At 55.0% G+C, this 19,200-nt stretch overlaps 1 protein-coding gene across 1 annotated transcript in view; it reads left to right on the top strand.

Annotated features, from left to right (window-relative positions):
- The window catches only part of DCHS1 (dachsous cadherin-related 1), a 36,742-nt gene extending 17,547 nt beyond the window's left edge, over positions 1-19,195 (top strand). The window contains exons 3-21 of the mRNA XM_043905145.1: positions 5,233-5,421; positions 5,513-5,744; positions 5,853-6,089; positions 6,415-7,440; positions 7,661-7,854; positions 8,052-8,148; positions 8,254-8,411; positions 8,618-9,482; positions 9,572-9,811; positions 9,905-10,030; positions 10,557-10,766; positions 12,517-13,395; positions 13,520-13,633; positions 13,802-14,013; positions 14,102-14,256; positions 14,456-14,586; positions 14,702-14,985; positions 15,322-15,460; positions 16,116-19,195. Coding sequence (XP_043761080.1) covers positions 5,233-5,421; positions 5,513-5,744; positions 5,853-6,089; positions 6,415-7,440; positions 7,661-7,854; positions 8,052-8,148; positions 8,254-8,411; positions 8,618-9,482; positions 9,572-9,811; positions 9,905-10,030; positions 10,557-10,766; positions 12,517-13,395; positions 13,520-13,633; positions 13,802-14,013; positions 14,102-14,256; positions 14,456-14,586; positions 14,702-14,985; positions 15,322-15,460; positions 16,116-18,727 — 8,100 coding nt within the window. The 3' untranslated portion in view covers positions 18,728-19,195. The remainder of the gene's footprint in view (positions 1-5,232; positions 5,422-5,512; positions 5,745-5,852; positions 6,090-6,414; positions 7,441-7,660; positions 7,855-8,051; positions 8,149-8,253; positions 8,412-8,617; positions 9,483-9,571; positions 9,812-9,904; positions 10,031-10,556; positions 10,767-12,516; positions 13,396-13,519; positions 13,634-13,801; positions 14,014-14,101; positions 14,257-14,455; positions 14,587-14,701; positions 14,986-15,321; positions 15,461-16,115) is intronic.
- The last annotated feature ends 5 nt before the right edge of the window (positions 19,196-19,200 follow it).

The raw sequence follows: 19,200 nt of genomic DNA on the forward strand, positions 1-19,200 counted from the left end.
GCAGAAGTCCTTGGAAACCAAGCTGTAAGGGGTTAGGACTTTACCTGAAAAGCAGAGAGGGTCACTGAACTTCTTTGGTCCAGAAAAGGCAGGATCAGATTGTTTTGTTTTCGTTTAAGATTTTATGTTTGGGAGCCAGTTTTTGATTCATAGCACTATTACATGGAAGGTGTTGATTTTCCATATGAACCTGCCCCGACTCACACACTATTAGCATCCCCCACCAGAGTGGTACATTTACTGCAACAGATGAATCTACGTAACCATCATTATCATTCAAGTCCATAGCTTACATTAGAGTTCACTCTTGGTGTTGTACCTTCTATGGGTTTGGATAAAAGTATATTGTGTATGTATAATGGACATATATAATGACATACAGTATAACACATAGAGAGTAGTTTCACTGCCCTAAAAATCCTGTTCCTCTCATCTTTCCTGCCTCACTACAGATTGTTTTTGTTTGGTTTTTTGTTTGTTTTTGTTGTTGTTGTTGGGTTTTATTTGGCTGTGCCACATGGCATGTGGGCTCTTAGTTCCCCAACCAGGGATTGAACCCATGTCCCGTGCAGTGGAAGCATGGAGTCTTAACCACTGAACCACCAGGGAAATCCCATGTTTTATGTTTGTTTTTTGGAAGCTAACTTGCTTTAAGGGTGAAAATAGATTAGATCAATGGTAAGTAATACATTGAAAACTTAACTTAGCACTGTAGGCCTGGCACTGTGCTGGGTCCTGAGAACAAAGAAAGGAGACAGTCTTGTTCCCAGGCAGGTCCTAGTCTAGGCAAGTGGATACACCAGTAGCTAGTGATGTTTCAGGTGGCATATGAAGCGCTATGGAAGCCTAGAGGCAGACCTTTGCAGAAGCAGTGAGACTTTGCCAAGGGGATAATGTGGGGTATATGGACAGGAACTCCAAGCCCACAGAAAAAGCTGCAGGACATCATGATATGTGTTCATGGGCAGCATTGTTCAGGTTGACCTCAACTGTGCTGATGAGAGAGCATTATGGGGAGACAAGAGAGTAGACAGGGACCAGATCATCAGCTTTGACTATTTTAAAAATCACAGGGAACCAACGAGAGGTTCTAGGCAAATCTGATATGTCTTCTGGAAAGATTGCTTTGGCTCTCGCACAGAATTCTGGATGCAGGAGAGGAGACTGGAGGCAGGGAGGTCTCTTAGGAGGAAATGTTTATGTCTCAGAAGACCCCTGAGCATCTTCTAGGAGCTCCTGTTTGCCTAGACTTTCAGGCCAGTGCCTGGGCCTGGCTGACCTCCCGTTTGGCCAGACGCTGGGTGCTTGCCTGCCTGCTGCTGTCCAGCTTCCACCCACTCTCCCATGTGTTTACTCTCCCTCTTGGCCCAAGACCAATGGGCTGTGGCTTCTAACTTCCCTCCTCACTAGTGCCTGAAGCAAGAGGGCATCTCTCCAGGTGGTTTCCTGGACTTTTTACTAGTAGTAATCACAGGGAAGCAGGGGTGAAAATGACCACTGGGTGTTCATAACCTTTACAAGAAGTCTTAATATTTGATTCATTCAATATTCATTTGAATATCTGTCATTAGGGATACAGAATACAGTAATGATTGAGTAACTGCTACCTAATTCATGGAGTTTACAGTTTAGAGGGGAGATTCATATGCAAAGAAACAGTTTTACTGTGATAAAAGAAACTTCCATATGGAGATATATACAAGTTACAGATGGGCAGTTTGAACGTTTTCCCAAAGGAAAGGACCTTTGAGCTGAGACAGAGGATAAGAAGGAGCTGATGAGGGAACCAGATAAGGGAAGGGTTCCATACAGAGGTGACATGCAGAGAGAAGAGTAAGAGCCTGACCTGTCTGACTTGTTCAAGGGCCTACAAGTGGCCTGGTGTCTCTGGAGTTTAAGGTGTGAGATGGAAGAGTGGGAGATGAGACTGCAGGAGGCCAGAAAGCGAGGAGTGAAGCCAAGCCAAGGAGTCTTAGCATTTTTCTTTAGAAGACATTGAAGCTTTTTGAGTAGAGGAATAATTTGATCATATTTTTTCTCTCAAAAGATGCTTTTGTTAGTGCAGAGCAGTGGTTGACAACAGCTGGTGATTTTGCCCTCTGGAGGGGACATTTGTCAACATCTCAGAGTCGGACACGACTGACGTGACTTAGCAGTAGCAGAGACATTTTTGTCATCACAACTGGTGGGATCGATCAGTACCTAGTGGATAGCGTGCCTGCGAGCTCAGTCACTCAGTTGTGTCTGACTCTTTGTGACCCCATGGACTGCAGCCTGCCAGGCTCCTCTGTCCATGGGATTTTCTAGGCAAGATTACTGGAGTGGGTTGCATTTCCTCCTCCAGGGGATCTTCCTGACTCAGGGATCGAACCCACATCTCCTGCATCTCCTGCATTAACAGGCAGATTCTTTGCCACTGAGCCAACTGGGAAGCCCATTTAGTAGATAGATATTCTGCCAAGCATTCTAAAATGCACATGTCAGCACCACAACAAAGAAATATTTGGTCCCAAATGTCAGTCATGTGGAGGTTAAGAAGTTCTGGTGTAGAGGACAAGACTGGAGGGTCGGACAGCTATCAAAAGGGAACTAGAGTAGCCCACAGGAAAGACGACTTAGGCCTGAGTCAGAACAGCGATAGTGGTAATGGAGAGGAATAGACAAATAAGAAGGATAATGAGGATTTACTTGGTCCCCAGTTGATTGATATGTCGGCAGAGGAAAAGGGAAGAACAGATTTCTGGCTCGAGCAGCTGCGTAGATGGAAGAATCATTAGAGAGAGGTTGGAATGATCATGAGTTTAGTTTAGGACAGGTTGGATTTAAGGTGCCTGTGGGACATCCAAGTGGAGATGTTGAGCAGGCATCTGGATGTACAAGTTGGGAGCACAGAGGAGTGGTCTGGGTCAAAGTACAGATCATCATCAGAGCCACAGCAGTGGAAGAGAAGGCACTCAGTGTGTAGAAGAAGAAGATGCCAAGGAAAGGCTCCAGGGAACAACAGTATAACAGACAGAGTAAGGGGAGGTGGAGGAAGGCTGGGCAGTGGGGAGGCAGTGGGAGGAGAAGCAGGAGAGACTCCTGGGAAGGAAGTCAGCATGCAGCAGATGCAGTAAGTTTGTGGTCTAGTAGGAATTTTAGAGAGTTCACACACGAAGGTCTTTATTTCCTCCTTGCACTAGTGCACTTGATGAGAGCTGGGGTGGGGGCGGTGGGGGGCGTGGAAACAAGAGGAGAGAGGTGAGGTTAGTTACAGCTTTCGGGCAGAGCTGGAGAGGGAGCTGACCAAGGTTGGACTGTGAAGAGGGGCTGAGAGCCTGCTGACAATGGAGGCTGTGCCTTTGCAGTGAAACCTCTGAGCAGGGACTGCACAGGCCAGAAAACTCACTTCTGCCTTGGTCATTTCCAGTCACTGGCCCCTGTGCCTTTTGGGGTCACTTCCTGACAACCTCCTTGACCACTATTTATTGCTTTCTTCCTGCAGCGAGTCAGAGGGCAGAGGTCTTTAACAGCTTCTGGAGATGGTGCCGCAGCTGTGCTGCTGCCCACCAGATGGATGTGGGGGGAAGTCTGTCTCCTGGGATATCCGGGCCCATGGCCACAGTAAAGTGCTGGAGCAGGAGCTGTTTCCAGGGCTCGGCATGGCAAGGTCTTAGTGTCTCTCGGGAGGGTAAACAATGGCACAAATCACTCTGTCAAGGGCCTGGGCAGCAATCAGAAGTCCTTGGCTCGGCTTCTCTCTGAGCAACATTTTCTGGCTAAGAAAGGGGAACTCTCCAGCTTCCTTTTCACAGCATATCACGACCCTGAGCCCTCATAGCCACAAAGAATACTTTGTCACAGCTATAGCAGTCTGCACCAGCTAACCCACTATTGAGGGCCTAATGTGCACCCAATTTATAAAACTTGCTTTGAAAGAAGTTTTTGTTGTAAGGGAGGGCAATCCAAATGTCTGTTTACTCAATGAACAAATTTACATAGAGTACCTACTGTGCGCCTGGCCCTGTCTTAAGCTCCGAAGCTTCTGGAATGGCATTTCCCACTGATCTGACTCTGAAATGTTCAGAGGCTCCTGACTTTGGTGTCCAATCATAAACCCTACCTGAGCCAGTCTGGGAGATCTCTGAGAAGTCACCAAGAAAGCCTTTCCCTATTTCTTACTTTCTTAGTTTGGGGACCTGGAACTTAATGACTTCAATATTGTCCTATAGACCTGCAGTTCTCTGTCTCTCATTTCCAGTGAGATTGGCTCCAGAGATGAAGGGATGTGAAGGGTGCATAAGCCACATCCATAAATGCATAGAGCAGACCCTCATCAGCCCAGCAATCAATCAGATCCCACTTAATGACCAAACTCAATAAAGAGCAGGCCTATAACAGCAGTCTGAATAACTCTGTAGGTCAGCCAGTTCTCTGCTTGAAGTGATTCTGAGACTTGGTGATGTTTATTAACTTGCTGTGACCCACCTGGAACTTGCTGTCACTGCCCTTAGCACTTTCCTTTTAAATACAGTTGGTCCTCATCCATCTGCAGATTCTGTATTTGTGAATTCGCCAACTGTCTAAAATTTCTTTGTAACCCTTGAATCCACACTCATGGAGATTTCACTGTCATTTCCAAACATGTGCAGAAGGATGGAAAATTCAAGTCTCTTGATGAGCACATTCTGGCTGAGGTCAAACAAGGCAATGCCCTGCCTTCGTGTTTCAGCTCTTATGTTGTAAACAAGGGTCCTTTTCGTGGTCTATTTGGTGCTACATTTTTCACATTTTTGTGCTTTCCGTTTGGTGATTTTGCTGTTTAAAATGGCCCCCAACTGTAGCGCTGAAGTGCTGTCTGTGTTCTTAAAAGCAAGAGGGCTGTGCTGTGCCTTATAGACAAAATACATGTCAGTTTCACTTAGATATGAGTTGTGCCATTGGCCCTTAGTTCAGTGTCAGTCAACCAACAATATATATTAATAAGGTTCTTTTAAACAGAAACACACATAAAACAAAGTTATATATCGATCAGTTGACAAAAATGTGATCAGAGGCTTATAGGAACCTAACACAAGTTGTGAGATCTAAGCTGGGTTTAGAGTTTAGCCCATTACCTACTAGTCCCTTCTGTGTATCCACCATCCTAAGACTGCGCACCAACTGGCCAAGGGTCTGCTCCTTCTAACTACTACTTAACTATGGCTCTTCTGGCCAAAAAGATGGGCATTACTCACCCCAGCCTCTCCCCAGGTGACAGCCACAGATGCAGACAGTGGCCCATTTGGCCTCCTCTCCTATTCCTTGGGTGCCGGACTTGGGACCTCAGGGCCTCCCCCGTTCCGCATCGATGCCCACAGTGGTGACGTGTGCACGACCCGGACCCTGGACCGCGATCAGGGGCCCTCAAGCTTTGACTTCACGGTGACAGCTGTGGATGGGGTGAGTGGGCAGACTGTGGGCAGGTTCGGGGGAGGGCCCTCAGCATAGCCAATCAAGACCCACCTGACTGAATGGCTGCGTGTCTCACTAGGGAGGCCTCAAGTCTATGGTATATGTGAAGGTGTTTGTGTCAGACGAGAATGACAACCCACCTCAGTTTTATCCTCGGGAGTATGCTGCCAGTCTGAGCGCCCAGAGTGCACCAGGCACAGCTGTGCTGAGGGTACGTGCCCACGACCCTGACCAGGGACCCCATGGGCGACTCTCCTACCACATCCTGGCTGGCAACAGCCCCCCGCTCTTTGCCTTGGACGAGCACTCAGGTGAGGATCCTCCCATTCCCAGGGCTTGCCTCCCCACCTGCCCTCCACCCCAACCCTTGCAATGCTATTCTGTTTCCTTATGCATCTCCGCTTCTGTCCCTCCTCCAGGGCTATTGACGGTAGCCTGGCCCTTGGCCAGACGGGCCAGTTCCATGGTGCAGCTGGAGATCGGGGCTCGGGATGGAGGTGGCCTGCAGGCAGAGCCCAGTGCCCGAGTCAACATCAGCATTGTGGCTGGAACTCCTGTACCACCAGTGTTTGAGCAGCTTCAGTATGTCTTTTCTGTGCCAGAGGATGTGGCACCAGGCACCAGTGTGGGCGTAGTCCAGGCACACAACCCACCAGGTATCCCTTATCACTATACCCACGTGGTGCCGTACCCAGACACCCCAATGTAACCCTCGGGTATCACACCACTGATAGTCCCAATACAAAACACTCTGGTTCTAGTCCCCGCCGCCTCCTTGGGCATGGTGCAGGCACTCTGCTTCATCCCCAGGTACATGAATATCACCCTAGTGCCACTCAGCTTCTCTGCCAACACCTGCCTCTCCCCTATTACTTTGAAAGGCCCAGATGTGGACACTACCTAGCTCTTTTGGGGATCAGAGTCTGGGCTCCAACTTAGAAGGTGTCCTCATCTCTTTTCTCACTGCTCTCTCTTCCCTAGGTCGCTTGGGGCCTGTGACCCTCGCCCTGTCGGGGGGGGATCCCCGAGGACTCTTCTCCCTAGATGGGGCCACTGGGCTGTTACAGACGCTTCGCCCTCTGGACCGGGAGCTGCTGGGACCAGTGCTGGAGCTGGAGGTGCGGGCAGGCAGTGGGGTGCCACCAGCTTTCGCTGTAGCTCGGGTGCGCGTGCTGCTGGACGACGTGAACGACAACTCCCCTGCCTTCCCTGCGCCTGAAGACACGGTGCTGCTGCCATCGAGTACTGCCCCAGGGACCCTCATCTATACACTGCGGGCTCTGGACCCCGACTCGGGCGTTAACAGTCGAGTCACCTTTACCCTGCTTGCTGGGGGTGGTGGGGCCTTCACTGTGGACCCCACCACAGGCCACATACGGCTTATGGGACCTCTGGGACCTCCGGGGGGGCCAGCCCATGAACTGGAGCTGGAAGCCCGGGATGGAGGCTCCCCACCTCGCACCAGCCAATTTCGACTGCGGGTGGTGGTACAGGACTTGGGGACCCGTGGGCTGGCTCCCCACTTCGACAGCCCTACCTACCGTGTAGACCTGCCCTCAGGCACCACCCCTGGAACTCAAGTCCTGCAAGTGCAGGCTCGAGCACCAGATGGGGGCCCTGTCACCTACCACCTTGCAGCAGATGGGCCAGGTAGCCCCTTTGGCCTGGAACCACAGAGTGGATGGCTGTGGGTGCGGGCAGCACTGGACCATGAAGCCCAGGAGTTGTATACACTGAAAGTAATGGCAGTGTCTGGATCCAAAGCTGAGTTAGGGCAGCAGACAGCCACAGCCACCGTAAGGGTCAGCATCCTCAACCAGAACGACCACAGTCCCCGCTTGTCTGAGGAGCCCACCTTCCTGGCTGTGGCTGAAAACCAGCCCCCAGGGACCAGCGTGGGTCGGGTCTTTGCCACTGACAGAGACTCAGGACTCAACGGACGTCTGACCTACAGCCTGCGACAGCTGTCAGAAGACAGCAAGGCCTTCCGCATCCACCCCCAGACTGGTGAGCACTGGGACCCAAAATCTGGGATCCCATAGCCTCATCCTCAGAATGTGAACACCCAGACACGATCCCCGGAGCCTGGTCATGGGGACCAGGAATGAGCCCGGAGTTTTCCCCGGGCATTCCTTTCCACACTGTCCCAACCCCAGCCTCTCACAGACCCCAGGCTCTTCATCTCTGGCTACCCCATCCATGCTGTCTGTCTGTCCTGCACTTGCAGGAGAGGTGACCACACTCCAAACTCTGGACCGCGAGCGGCAGAGCAGCTACCAGCTTCTGGTTCAGGTTCAGGATGCGGGGAGCCCACCGCGCAGCACCACGGGTACCGTGCACATCGCAGTGCTTGACCTCAATGACAACAGCCCCACCTTCCTGCAGGCCGCAGGGGCTGCGGGTGGAGGCCTCCCCATACAGGTTAGTGACGCTGGGACCCTGCCTGGAAGAAGTAAGAGTGTGTGGGTGTCCGCTAGATGGAGGTAAAAGAAACAGCATCTTGGAACAGGTGTGAGGGTAGAAAGGGGGCTCTGTCTGCACAGAGGTTAGGGGACTGTATCCTAGGTTGTCTCAAGAGCGGAGGGAGACAACTGTAGATGAGTTGTGTGTGCCCACAGGTACCAGATGGTGTGCCTCCAGGAACATTGGTGACCACCCTGCAGGCCAAGGATCCAGATGAGGGGGAGAATGGAACCATCCTGTACATGCTAACTGGTATATGGGGAGTGGAGAGAAGGGTGATGGTAGTGGATGGCCTGTCCTCATGATAATGCCCAGCTCTGGAATGGAAGCCCTCACCCTTGCTCTGCCCGTCCCCAGGTCCTGGCTCAGAGCTCTTCTCTCTGCACCCTCACTCGGGAGAGCTGCTCACCGCAGCACCCCTGATCCGAGCAGAGCGGCCACACTACGTGCTGACATTGAGCGCTCATGACCAAGGCAGCCCCCCTCGGAGCTCCAGCCTCCAGCTGCTCGTGCAGGTATGGCTGCCCTTTCTCCAATCTGTCCAGGTCTCCTTGGCCACCAACGTGGGCACCCCCTCCCAGAGCGCCATCTTCCTAAGCCCTTGTGCCCTCTCCTCTAGACAGGCTACTCTGATCGCCCCCCCTGCTACTCAGCAGGCCAGCCCAGATTCCCTTTTACTTGGGTCCCCCTGATTGCGTCCTCCTTCCCGGGTCCACAACAGGTGCTTCCCTCCACTCGCTCGGCTGAGCCTCCACCGGAACCCTCAGAGCCAGACCCGGTGGCGCCTGTGCCTGTCGTGCTGACCGTGACAGCAGCCGAGGGGCTCCGGCCCGGCTCCCTGTTGGGCTCCGTGGGGCCGCCGGAGCAGGCGGGGGTGGGCGCCCTTACTTACACACTGGTGGGCGGCGCCGACCCAGAGGGCACCTTTGCGCTGGACGCGGCCTCGGGGCGCTTGTACCTGGCGCGGCCCCTGGACTTCGAGGCGGGTCCGGCTTGGCGCACGCTCACGGTGCGCGCCGAGGGGCCGGGAGGTGCGGGCGCGCGGCTGCTGCGAGTGCAGGTGCGCGTGCAGGACGAGAACGAGCATGCGCCGGCCTTCGCGCGCGACCCGCTGGCGCTGGCGCTCCCGGAGAACCCCGAGCCGGGCGCGACCTTGTACACTTTCCGCGCCTCCGACGCCGACGGCCCCGGCCCCAACAGCGATGTGCGCTACCGCCTGCTGCGCCAGGAGCCGCCTGCGCCCGCGCTTCGCCTGGACGCGCGCACCGGGGCGCTAAGCGCCCCGCGAGGCCTGGATCGGGAGACCACTCCCGCTCTGCTGCTGCTCGTGGAAGCCACTGACCGGCCCGCCAACGCCAGCCGCCGCCGCACAGCACGTGTTTCCGCGCGCGTCTTTGTCACGGATGAGAATGACAACGCTCCAGTCTTTGCCTCACCGTCACGTGTGCGCCTCCCTGAGGATCAGCCGCCCGGGCCCACGGCGCTGCACGTAGTAGCCCGGGACCCCGACCTGGGCGAGGCCGCACGGGTGTCTTATCGCCTGGCAGCTGGCGCAGACGGCTGTTTCCGGCTACACCCCAGCACCGGTGAGTTGGACCGCTGGGAGGGACGGGGACGAGGAGGATGCTAATACAGAGCGAGTGTTTCCTTCCAACCTGCCCTACCGCTCACCTAGGAGCGCTGTCCGTGGTGCGGTCTCTGGACCGCGAACAGCGAGCCGAGTACCTGCTGACTGTGGTGGCCTCCGACCACGGCTCGCCCCCGCGCTCGGCCACGCAGCTTCTGACTGTCAGTGTCGCCGACGTCAACGACGAGGCACCCGCTTTCCAACAACAGGAGTACAGCGTCCTCTTGAGGGAGAACAGCCCGCCTGGAACATCTCTGCTCACTCTGCAGGCAACCGACCCAGATCTGGGTAAGCGTGGAGGGATGAGCTGGAAAAAGGAGAGACCGGGTCAAGAAAGGGTATATTCACCCTGTGATCTTCCCTCACGCTGGCTCTCCTCAGGGACCAATGGGCAAGTGACTTATGGAGGCATCTCTGGCGAAAACTTCTCCCTGGACCCAGACACTGGGGTCCTTACCACTCTGCGGGCCCTGGATCGGGAGGAGCAGGAGGAGATCAACCTGACAGGTATACACTGACAGGCTCCCCAAAGCCGGAGATGGCATAAACACCAGTGTTACATAGGCAGGACCCCCAAAGTACCTTCAGGAAACTTCTACCTCTTACAGCACAGCTTGTATTTTTAATCCTTTGGGGGAGTTTGTCAGAGTACAAGGTAAACTGACTTCTAGGCTGTCACCACTGTGATTACACTAACTCTCAAATACATAATGTCACAGCTGTGCCTTCTAGGATTCCCTCAGATTACACTGTAGCCATTTAACAGAGGCATATATGGATACTGAGTACCAAAGAGGTTAGCTCAGGCTAACACAGCTTGGAAGTGGCAGAGCTGGGACTTGAACCGCGATCTCTTGTTACCTCATTTAGTGCCTTTCCTGTTACACCAGCACATATGTGTATGCGTGCCTGTGTGCACAAGGGGTGTGAAAAGGTGGACATAGTCTGATTTTTGTGTGCACCTAGTGAACACATGTGGTGTGGATTCCTCCATGGGAGCAGGATAAATCTCATTGACTTTGCTTCCCAACAGTATATGCCCGGGACGGGGGCTCACCTCCACTGTTGACCCATGTCACAGTGCGAGTGGCTGTGGAGGATGAGAATGACCATGCCCCAACCTTTGGGAGTGCTCATCTTTCCCTGGAGGTGCCCGAGGGCCAGGACCCCCAGACCCTTACCACGCTGCGGGCCTCTGACCCAGATGTGGGAGCCAACGGGCAGCTGCAGTACCGCATCCTGGGTGAGAACCTTCCCGCACCTACTTGCCCAGGGCTACTTCTTGTTGGCCTGTGTCCCAGACCCAGTGTGCCTGGGTCCCCTTTTCCTTCTCTTTATGTTTCGGGGTCTCCAGGCATCTCTTTCTATGCCCCTCCAGTACTTGATCTCCCTCTTTGTCTCTTTTTATCTTCCTGTATCTTTTCTTTCTTGATTGTCTCTCCCTGTAGATTAGTTGTTCTCAAATCTTTTCATCTCAGGAACCTTAACATTATTTTTTTTAACTTTTTATTTTATACTGGAGTACAGTTGATTAACAATGTTGTGATAGTTTTAGGTGTACAGCAAAGTGATTCAGTTATCATATACATGTAATGTATTCTTTTTCAAATTTCTTTTCCCATTTAGGTTATTACATAATGTTGAGTAGAGTTCCTTGTGCTATACAGTTGGTCCTTGTTGGTTATCCATTTTAAATACAATAGCATGTACATGTCAATTGCAAACTCCCTAACTGTCCCTTCTCCCCACGCTTCCCCTTTAAGGTCTCTAAGTCTGTGAATCTGTTTCTGTTTTGTAAATAAATTAATTTGTATCATTTCTTCTTAGATTCCACATATAAGTGATATATATTTCTCTTCCCTGTCTGACTTTCTTCATTCAGTACGACAACCTCTAGATCCATCCATGTTGCTGCAAATGGCGTTATTTCATTTTTAATGGCTGAATAATGTTCTATTGTATATATGTACCACCTCTTCTTTACCCATTCATCTGTGGATGGAAATTTAGGTTACTTCCATGTCTTGGCTACTGTAAACAGTGCTGCAATGAACATTGAGGGGTGCGTGTATCCTTTTGGACTATATTTTCTCCAGATATGTGCCCAGAAATAGGATTGAAGGATCATATAGTATCTCTATTTTTAGTTTTTAAAGGACCCTCGATAACTGTTCTCCATAGTGGCTGTACCAGTTTACATTCCCACCAACAGTGTAGGACGGAGGAACCCTTATATCTTAATTTTTAAGAACTGTTAAGAACTTTGCCTTATATGATATCAGCATTTATTGATGTAATAAAATATATAATAATTGAATGTATAAAATATATAATAAATACATATCATTATTTACTGCATTTGATATTAAAACAGAACATTTTTAAATATCATTGCAAAACAAGCCAATGAAGCATACTACTTGTTGTATTTCTGCATAGGCCCAAGGAGATTTACTGTCCATTTTGTTGGACAGTAATGAAGTTGCAAAGATTAAAGCAGGTATGACTGAACACAGCTAACAAAAAGGGAGTGAATCTATGAAAACACATTTATGCTTTAAACTTTCTACCTGGGATATTCTGGAAATCACAACATTACATAAGCACACATTCCATTAACCATCCAAGTTATGACATCATCACATGTCATGTAGCATCTGGACTCCAGTCTGCATTTGTGAGTTGATGAGAATGGAAAAGTCATATAATGTCTTAGTATTGCTATGAAAATAGTTCTGATCTCATGTACTCCCAAAAGGGTCTCAGGGGGATCCTTGGGGCCCCCAGACCACACTTTGAGAAAAACTACTTTATAGTCTCTTTCTTTACCTTCTATGTTTCTCTTTGTTTCTCTGCCTTTATTCCACCTTCCCTCTCCTGCCCTTCTCCCTCTCTCTCTCCCTCTCTCTCCCTTTCTTCTCTGTTGCCTGTAAATCCCCCCTCTCCCATGGGCTGACACATGTATGTTTCTGTGTGCATGCCCTTCTCTGCAGATGGGGACCCCTCAGGAGCCTTTGTCCTGGACCTAGCTTCTGGGGAGTTTGGCACCATGAGGCCACTAGACCGGGAGGTGGAGCCGACATTCCAGCTGCAGATAGAAGCCCGGGATGGAGGCCAGCCAGCTCTCAGCGCTACGCTGCTTGTGACAGTGACAGTGCTGGATGCCAATGACCATGCCCCAGCCTTCCCTGTGCCCGCCTACTCTGTGGAGGTGCCCGAGGATGCACCTGCAGGGACCCTGCTGCTGCAGCTGCAGGCTCATGATCCTGATGCTGGGGCCAATGGTCGTGTGACCTACTACCTGGGTACAGGTGCAGCAGGAGCCTTCCTGCTAGAGCCCAGCTCCGGGGAACTGCGCACAGCCACCACCCTTGACAGAGAGCAGTGTCCCAGCTATGCCTTTACAGTGAATGCAGTGGACAGTGCAGCTGCTGGGCCCCTAAGCACCACGGTGCCCGTCACCATCACAGTGCGTGATGTCAACGACCACACGCCCACCTTCCCCACCAGTCCCCTGAGGCTGCGCCTGCCCCGCCCAGGCCCTGTCCTCAGCACTCCAACTCTGCCTCTGGCCACTTTGCGAGCTGAAGACCGTGATGCTGGTGCCAATGCCTCCATCCTGTACCGGCTGGCAGGCACACCACCTCCTGGCACCACCGTGGACTCTTACACTGGGGAAATCCGTGTGTCCCGCTCCCCTGTATCTCTGAGCCCCCGAGAGCGTGTCCTCTTCATTGTGGCAACTGACCTTGGCCGTCCAGCTCGCTCTGCCACTGGTGTGGTCATTGTTGGGCTGCAGGGGGAGTCTGAGCATGGACCCCGCTTTCCCCGGGCCAGTAGTGAAGCCATGCTCCGTGAGAATGCACCCCCAGGTGGGTCCCTAACCATGTCTCCCTGCTTTGTATCCCTGGATGGGCTGGGGTTGCTCACTGAAAATGCTCCCCAAACTCCCTCAGTCTAGTGCTCACACTTCAACCAATGCCCTCCTCTCTTTAGGGACTCCTGTTGTCTCCCCCAAGGCTACCCATGCAGGGGGTTCAAGTGGACCCATCACATACAGCATTCTCAGTGGGAATGAGAAAGGGACATTCTCCATCCAGCCTAGTACAGGTAAGGGCAGGAGCAGGGGGCTCTGGGGGACAGGTTCCTGGGGGAGCTCCTCTTTGGGCCTCAGGAGACTCCGGTTGAGGAGGGGCTGCCCTGGAGTGGTGGGCCTCAGAGACAGAGGCGCTAGGGCAAGCAAGAGGTCTGTCAGTGATCCATTCTGCCTTCCCCCAGGAGCCATCACAGTCCGCTCAGCAGAGGGGCTGGATTTTGAAACAAACCCACGGCTGCGACTGGTGCTGCAGGCGGAGAGTGGAGGAGCCTATGCCTTCTCCGTGCTGACCCTAACCCTGCAAGATGCCAATGACAACGCGCCCCGCTTCCTGCAGCCCCACTACGTGGCCTTCCTGCCAGAGTCCAGGCCCTTGGAGGGACCCCTGCTGCAGGTGTGGGGTGTGATCGGAAGATGGGGGCAGGGCTGGGCAGACTTTGTCTGCCACCAGCCCAGTGCCAGCAGCCTCCTACTCCCACCAGGTGGAAGCAGATGACCTGGACCAAGGCCCCAGTGGACAGATCTCCTACAGTCTGGCCGCATCCCAGCCAGCCCGGGGATTGTTCCATGTAGACCCAGCCACGGGCACTATCACCACCACAGCTATCCTGGACCGTGAGATCTGGGCCGAAACACGGTGAAGCTTGGCTCTGTAGACCCTGAGACTCCTTCCTGGGTCCATGCAATTTCGAGTCCTGCATTAAATCCCCTTCAATCCCTAGGCCACATCCTGAGTTCCCTGCTTCCACCCCTGCCACCTGTCCTGAGCCCTCCTGTCACTGCCCGGGGTTATCGCTTATCCCAGACCCCACCCCCTGATTGTGCTCTGTGTTCAGGCTGGTGCTGATGGCCACAGACAGAGGAAGCCCAGCCCTGGTGGGCTCAGCTACCCTGACGGTGATGGTCATCGACACCAATGACAATCGCCCCACCATCCCCCAGCCCTGGGAGCTCCGAGTGTCAGAAGGTGAGGACTGGGTCAAGTGAGAGGTATAAAGGGTGGAAGGGAAGCATTATTCCCCACCATGGGGCTCCAGGACTGTCTGTGACTATAACAAACACACTCGTGCCACGTATTGCAGATGCACTGTTGGGCTCGGAGATCGCACAGGTAACGGGGAATGATGTGGACTCAGGACCAGTGCTGTGGTATGTTCTGAGCCCTTCTGGGCCCCAGGATCCCTTCAGTGTCGGCCGCTATGGAGGCCGCCTCTCCCTCACCGGCCCCTTGGATTTTGAGCAGCGCGACCGCTACCACCTGCAGCTCCTGGCACACGACGGGCCTCACGAGGGCCGGGCCAACCTCACAGTGCTCGTGGATGATGTCAATGACAACGCACCTGCCTTCTCACAGACTCTGTACCAGGTGCCCGCCTCCCACCTCTGGGCCCAGGGTTGTTCATGATGGAGCGAAGTGACAAAGCTAGAAGGAGCTGGCGTGGGCTGTATGTTGGAACTGACTTGGGGACAGAGCTTGGGGGATATAAAGGTCCCATCTCAAACCAGCCTTCTAAGTCCTCAGAACTGTGTCCAGGTTCTGCATTCAGGGCCCAGAAATGGGGGAAGGAGGGCAATTCAATTAGGGGTTCCAAGCTGGAACGGGTGCCACGCAGAGCTCATGGGACCAAGCTACAGAACACAGGCTGAGTGAGCAGCAAGGCAGCTGAGAAGCTCAGCCGTAAACCCTTGTCTTATACCTCAGGTGATGCTGCTTGAGCACACACCGCCGGGCAGTGCCATTCTCTCTGTCTCGGCCACTGACCGGGACTCGGGTGCCAACGGTCACGTCTCCTACCACCTGGCTTCCCCTGCTGAGGGCTTCAGCATTGACCCCAACAACGGTGTGTCCTTCTTGGTGTCTACCCCTTTTCCTTGACTGTCTTGGGCCATATTTTGACCTCATCCCTAGAATTTCTTCCCTGAACTCCTAACTCCTAGATCTCTGACCTAGAGAGGACATTTTCCCCCTTTTGTATCTTTTTTTTACATTAATTAATTTATTATTTTTGGCCGTGCTGGGTCTTCACTGTTGCTTGCAGGCTTTTGTGTAGTGGCAGTGGGCAGGGGCTACTTTTCATTGCAGTGCATGGGCTTCTCATTGTGGTGGCTTCTTTCATTGCGGAGCATGGGCTCCAGGCACACAGGCTTCAGTAGTTGCATCATGCAGGCTCAGTAGCTGTGGCATACAGGCTTTGGTTGCCTGTGGGATCTTCTCGGACCAGGGATCAAACCCATCCGTGTCCCCTGCATTGGCAGGAGGATTCTTACCCACTGGGCCACCAGGGAAGTCCCCCTTTGTCTCTGTTTTAAGCACTGTCCTGACTGCATGTCTAGAAGCCATTCCCTGAATCCTGGAGCCCATTCCATAATCTCCAGCACACAGGCCACTCCCTGGAGTCTGACTTCCAAGGCCATTTCCCCGTCCCTAGAGGGTCATTCTACTCACCCACGGTCTCTGCTGATGGCATGTTTCTCTTCATTCCCTTTTCATCTCAGGGACCCTGTTCACAACAGTGGGGACAGTGGCCTTGGGCCACGAAGGGCCAGGCATGGTGGACGTGGTGCTGGAAGCCCGAGACCACGGAGTGCCGGGTCGGGCCGCCCGCGCCACAGTGCACGTGCAGCTGCAGGATCAGAACGACCACGCCCCGAGCTTCACGCTACCACACTACCGTGTGGCTGTGACTGAGGATCTGCCGCCCGGCTCCACCCTGCTCACCCTGGAGGCCACAGACGCCGACGGCAGCCGCAGCCACGCCGCCGTGGACTACAGCATTGTCAGTGGCAACCGGGGCCGAGTCTTCCAGCTGGAACCCCGGCTGGCAGAGGCTGGGGAGGGTGATGGACTAGGCCCCCGGGCCCTGGGCTGCCTGGTGTTACTTGAGCCTCTAGACTTTGAAAGCCTCACCCAGTACAACCTAACTGTGGCAGCAACTGACCGGGGGCAGCCACCTCGAAGTTCGGCTGTGCCAGTCACCGTCACTGTGCTGGACGTCAACGACAACCCACCTGTCTTCACCCGAGCGGCCTACCGTGTGGCAGTGCCTGAGGACACGCCTGTGGGAGCCGAGCTGCTGCACGTGGAGGCCTCCGACGCGGATCCAGGCCCCCATGGCCTTGTGCGCTTCACCCTCAGCTCAGGCGACCCTCTGGGGCTCTTTGAGCTGGATGAGAGCTCTGGGGACTTGCGACTGGCCCGCCCCTTGGACTGTGAGACCCAGGCTCGACATCAGCTTGTCGTGCAGGCTGCCGACCCTGCCGGGGCACACTTTGCTCTGGCACCAGTGACCATCGAGGTCCAGGACGTGAATGACCACGGCCCCGCCTTCCCTCTGAGCTTGCTCAGCACCAGCCTGGCTGAGAACCAGCCTCCAGGCACTCTCGTGACCACCCTGCATGCAATCGATGGGGATGCCGGGGCTTTCGGAAGGCTCCACTACAGCCTGCTGGAGGCTGGGCCGGGGCCCGAGGGCCGCGAGGCGTTTGCGCTGAACAGCTCAACTGGGGAGTTGCGGGCACGAGTGGCCTTTGACTACGAGCACACTGGCAGCTTCCAGCTGCTGGTGGGCGCTACGGATGCTGGGAACCTGTCCGCCTCAGTCACCGTGTCGGTGCTGGTGACTGGTGAGGATGAGTATGACCCAGTGTTCCTGGCTCCAGCTTTCCACTTCCAGGTGCCAGAAGGTGCGCGGCGTGGCCACAGCCTGGGTCACGTGCAGGCCACAGACGAGGATGGAGGTGCTGACGGCCTGGTGCTGTACTCGCTGGCCGCCTCGTCCCCCTATTTTGGTATCAACCAGACTACAGGTGCCCTGTACCTGCGGGTGGACAGCCAGGCACCAGGCAGCGGAACAGGCACCTCCGGGGGTGGGGGCCGGACCCGACGTGAGGCGCCGCGAGAGCTGAGGCTGGAGGTGGTGGCACGGGGGCCTCTGCCTGGTTCTCGGAGCGCCACGGTGCCTGTGACTGTGGACATCACCCACACCGCACTGGGCCTGGCCCCTGACCTCAACCTGCTCTTGGTGGGGGCTGTGGCAGCCTCTCTGGGAGTCGTGGTGGTGCTTGCCCTGGCAGCCCTCGTCCTGGGACTGGTGCGGGCCCGGAGCCGCAAAGCTGAGGCGGCACCTGGCCCGATGTCCCAGGCAGCACCCCTGGCCAGCGGCTCGCTGCAGAAGCTGGGCCGAGAGCCACCCAGCCCACCGCCTTCAGAGCACCTGTATCACCAGACTCTCCCCAGCTATGGTGGGCCAGGAGCTGGAGGACCCTACCCCCGCGGTGGCTCCCTGGACCCTTCACACTCAAGCGGCCGAGGCTCAGCGGAGGCTGCGGAAGATGACGAGATCCGCATGATCAACGAGTTCCCCCGCGTGGCCAGTGTGGCCTCCTCCTTGGCTGCCCGCGGCCCTGACTCCGGCATCCAGCAGGATGCAGATGGACTGAGTGACACCTCCTGCGAGCCACCTGCCCCTGACACCTGGTATAAGGGCCGTAAGGCAGGGCTGCTGCTGCCAGGTGCAGGAGCCACTCTGTACCGGGAAGACGGCCCCCCAGCCGCTGCCACCACCTTCCTGGGGGGCTGTGGCCTAAGCCCCGCCCCTACCGGGGACTATGGCTTTCCAGCAGATGGCAAGCCCTGTGTGGCGGGAGCGCTGACGGCCATTGTGGCCGGTGAGGAAGAGCTCCGTGGCAGCTACAACTGGGACTACCTGCTGAGCTGGTGCCCTCAGTTCCAGCCGCTGGCCAGCGTCTTCACAGAGATCGCCCGGCTCAAGGATGAAGCTCGGCCGTGTCCCCCGGCGCCCCGCATTGACCCACCGCCCCTCATCACTGCCGTGGCCCACCCAGGAGCCAAGTCTGTGCCCCCCAAGCCAGCCAGCACGGCCGCAACCCGGGCCGTCTTCCCACCAGCCTCTCACCGCTCCCCCATCAGTCATGAAGGTTCCCTGTCCTCGGCGGCCATGTCCCCCAGCTTCTCACCTTCACTGTCTCCTCTGGCCGCTCGCTCACCCGTCGTCTCACCTTTCGGGGTGGCCCAGGGCCCCTCAGCCTCAGCTCTGAGCGCAGAGTCTGGCCTGGAGCCACCAGACGACACCGAGCTCCATATCTAGGTGTGGCCCGGAATGGGCCCCGACCTGGGATGCGCACAGTGTCCCCAATGCAGGCCCCATCTGAGCCTGCCCGGGCAGCCTCGGACCATGATTGGCCACTAGGGAGGCCAGCTCCCCACCCCAGAGTCCTCCAGCAGGGGCGGGTCTCACGTCTTGTCCCGGCCCTGGCAGAGCCCCAGTACCGTGAGGCCAGGTTGGGCACTGACCTGTGGCCAGGTCCGACGCAGGGAGAGAGATGAGGAAGGAGGCAGCAGCCCCGGGGTTCCCCTCAGTGAGGGCTTCTTGCCCTGTGCCAGCACCCTGAGATGGAGCTGAGACTTTATTTATTGGGGGGTAGGGGAGTGGGGGCAGCCCCTGCAACTTTGTTCGGGCCCAGCTCCTTTGGGTTCCACTGACACCCCTGCCCCTGCCCAGAATCAAGTGCCAATTCTCACTCTGGAGCCTTAATAAACTGCAGTTTGTATCCAGTGTCC

Source organism: Cervus elaphus, chromosome 1 (assembly GCF_910594005.1).
Source record: "Cervus elaphus chromosome 1, mCerEla1.1, whole genome shotgun sequence".
Classification (NCBI taxonomy): Eukaryota; Metazoa; Chordata; class Mammalia; order Artiodactyla; family Cervidae; genus Cervus; species Cervus elaphus.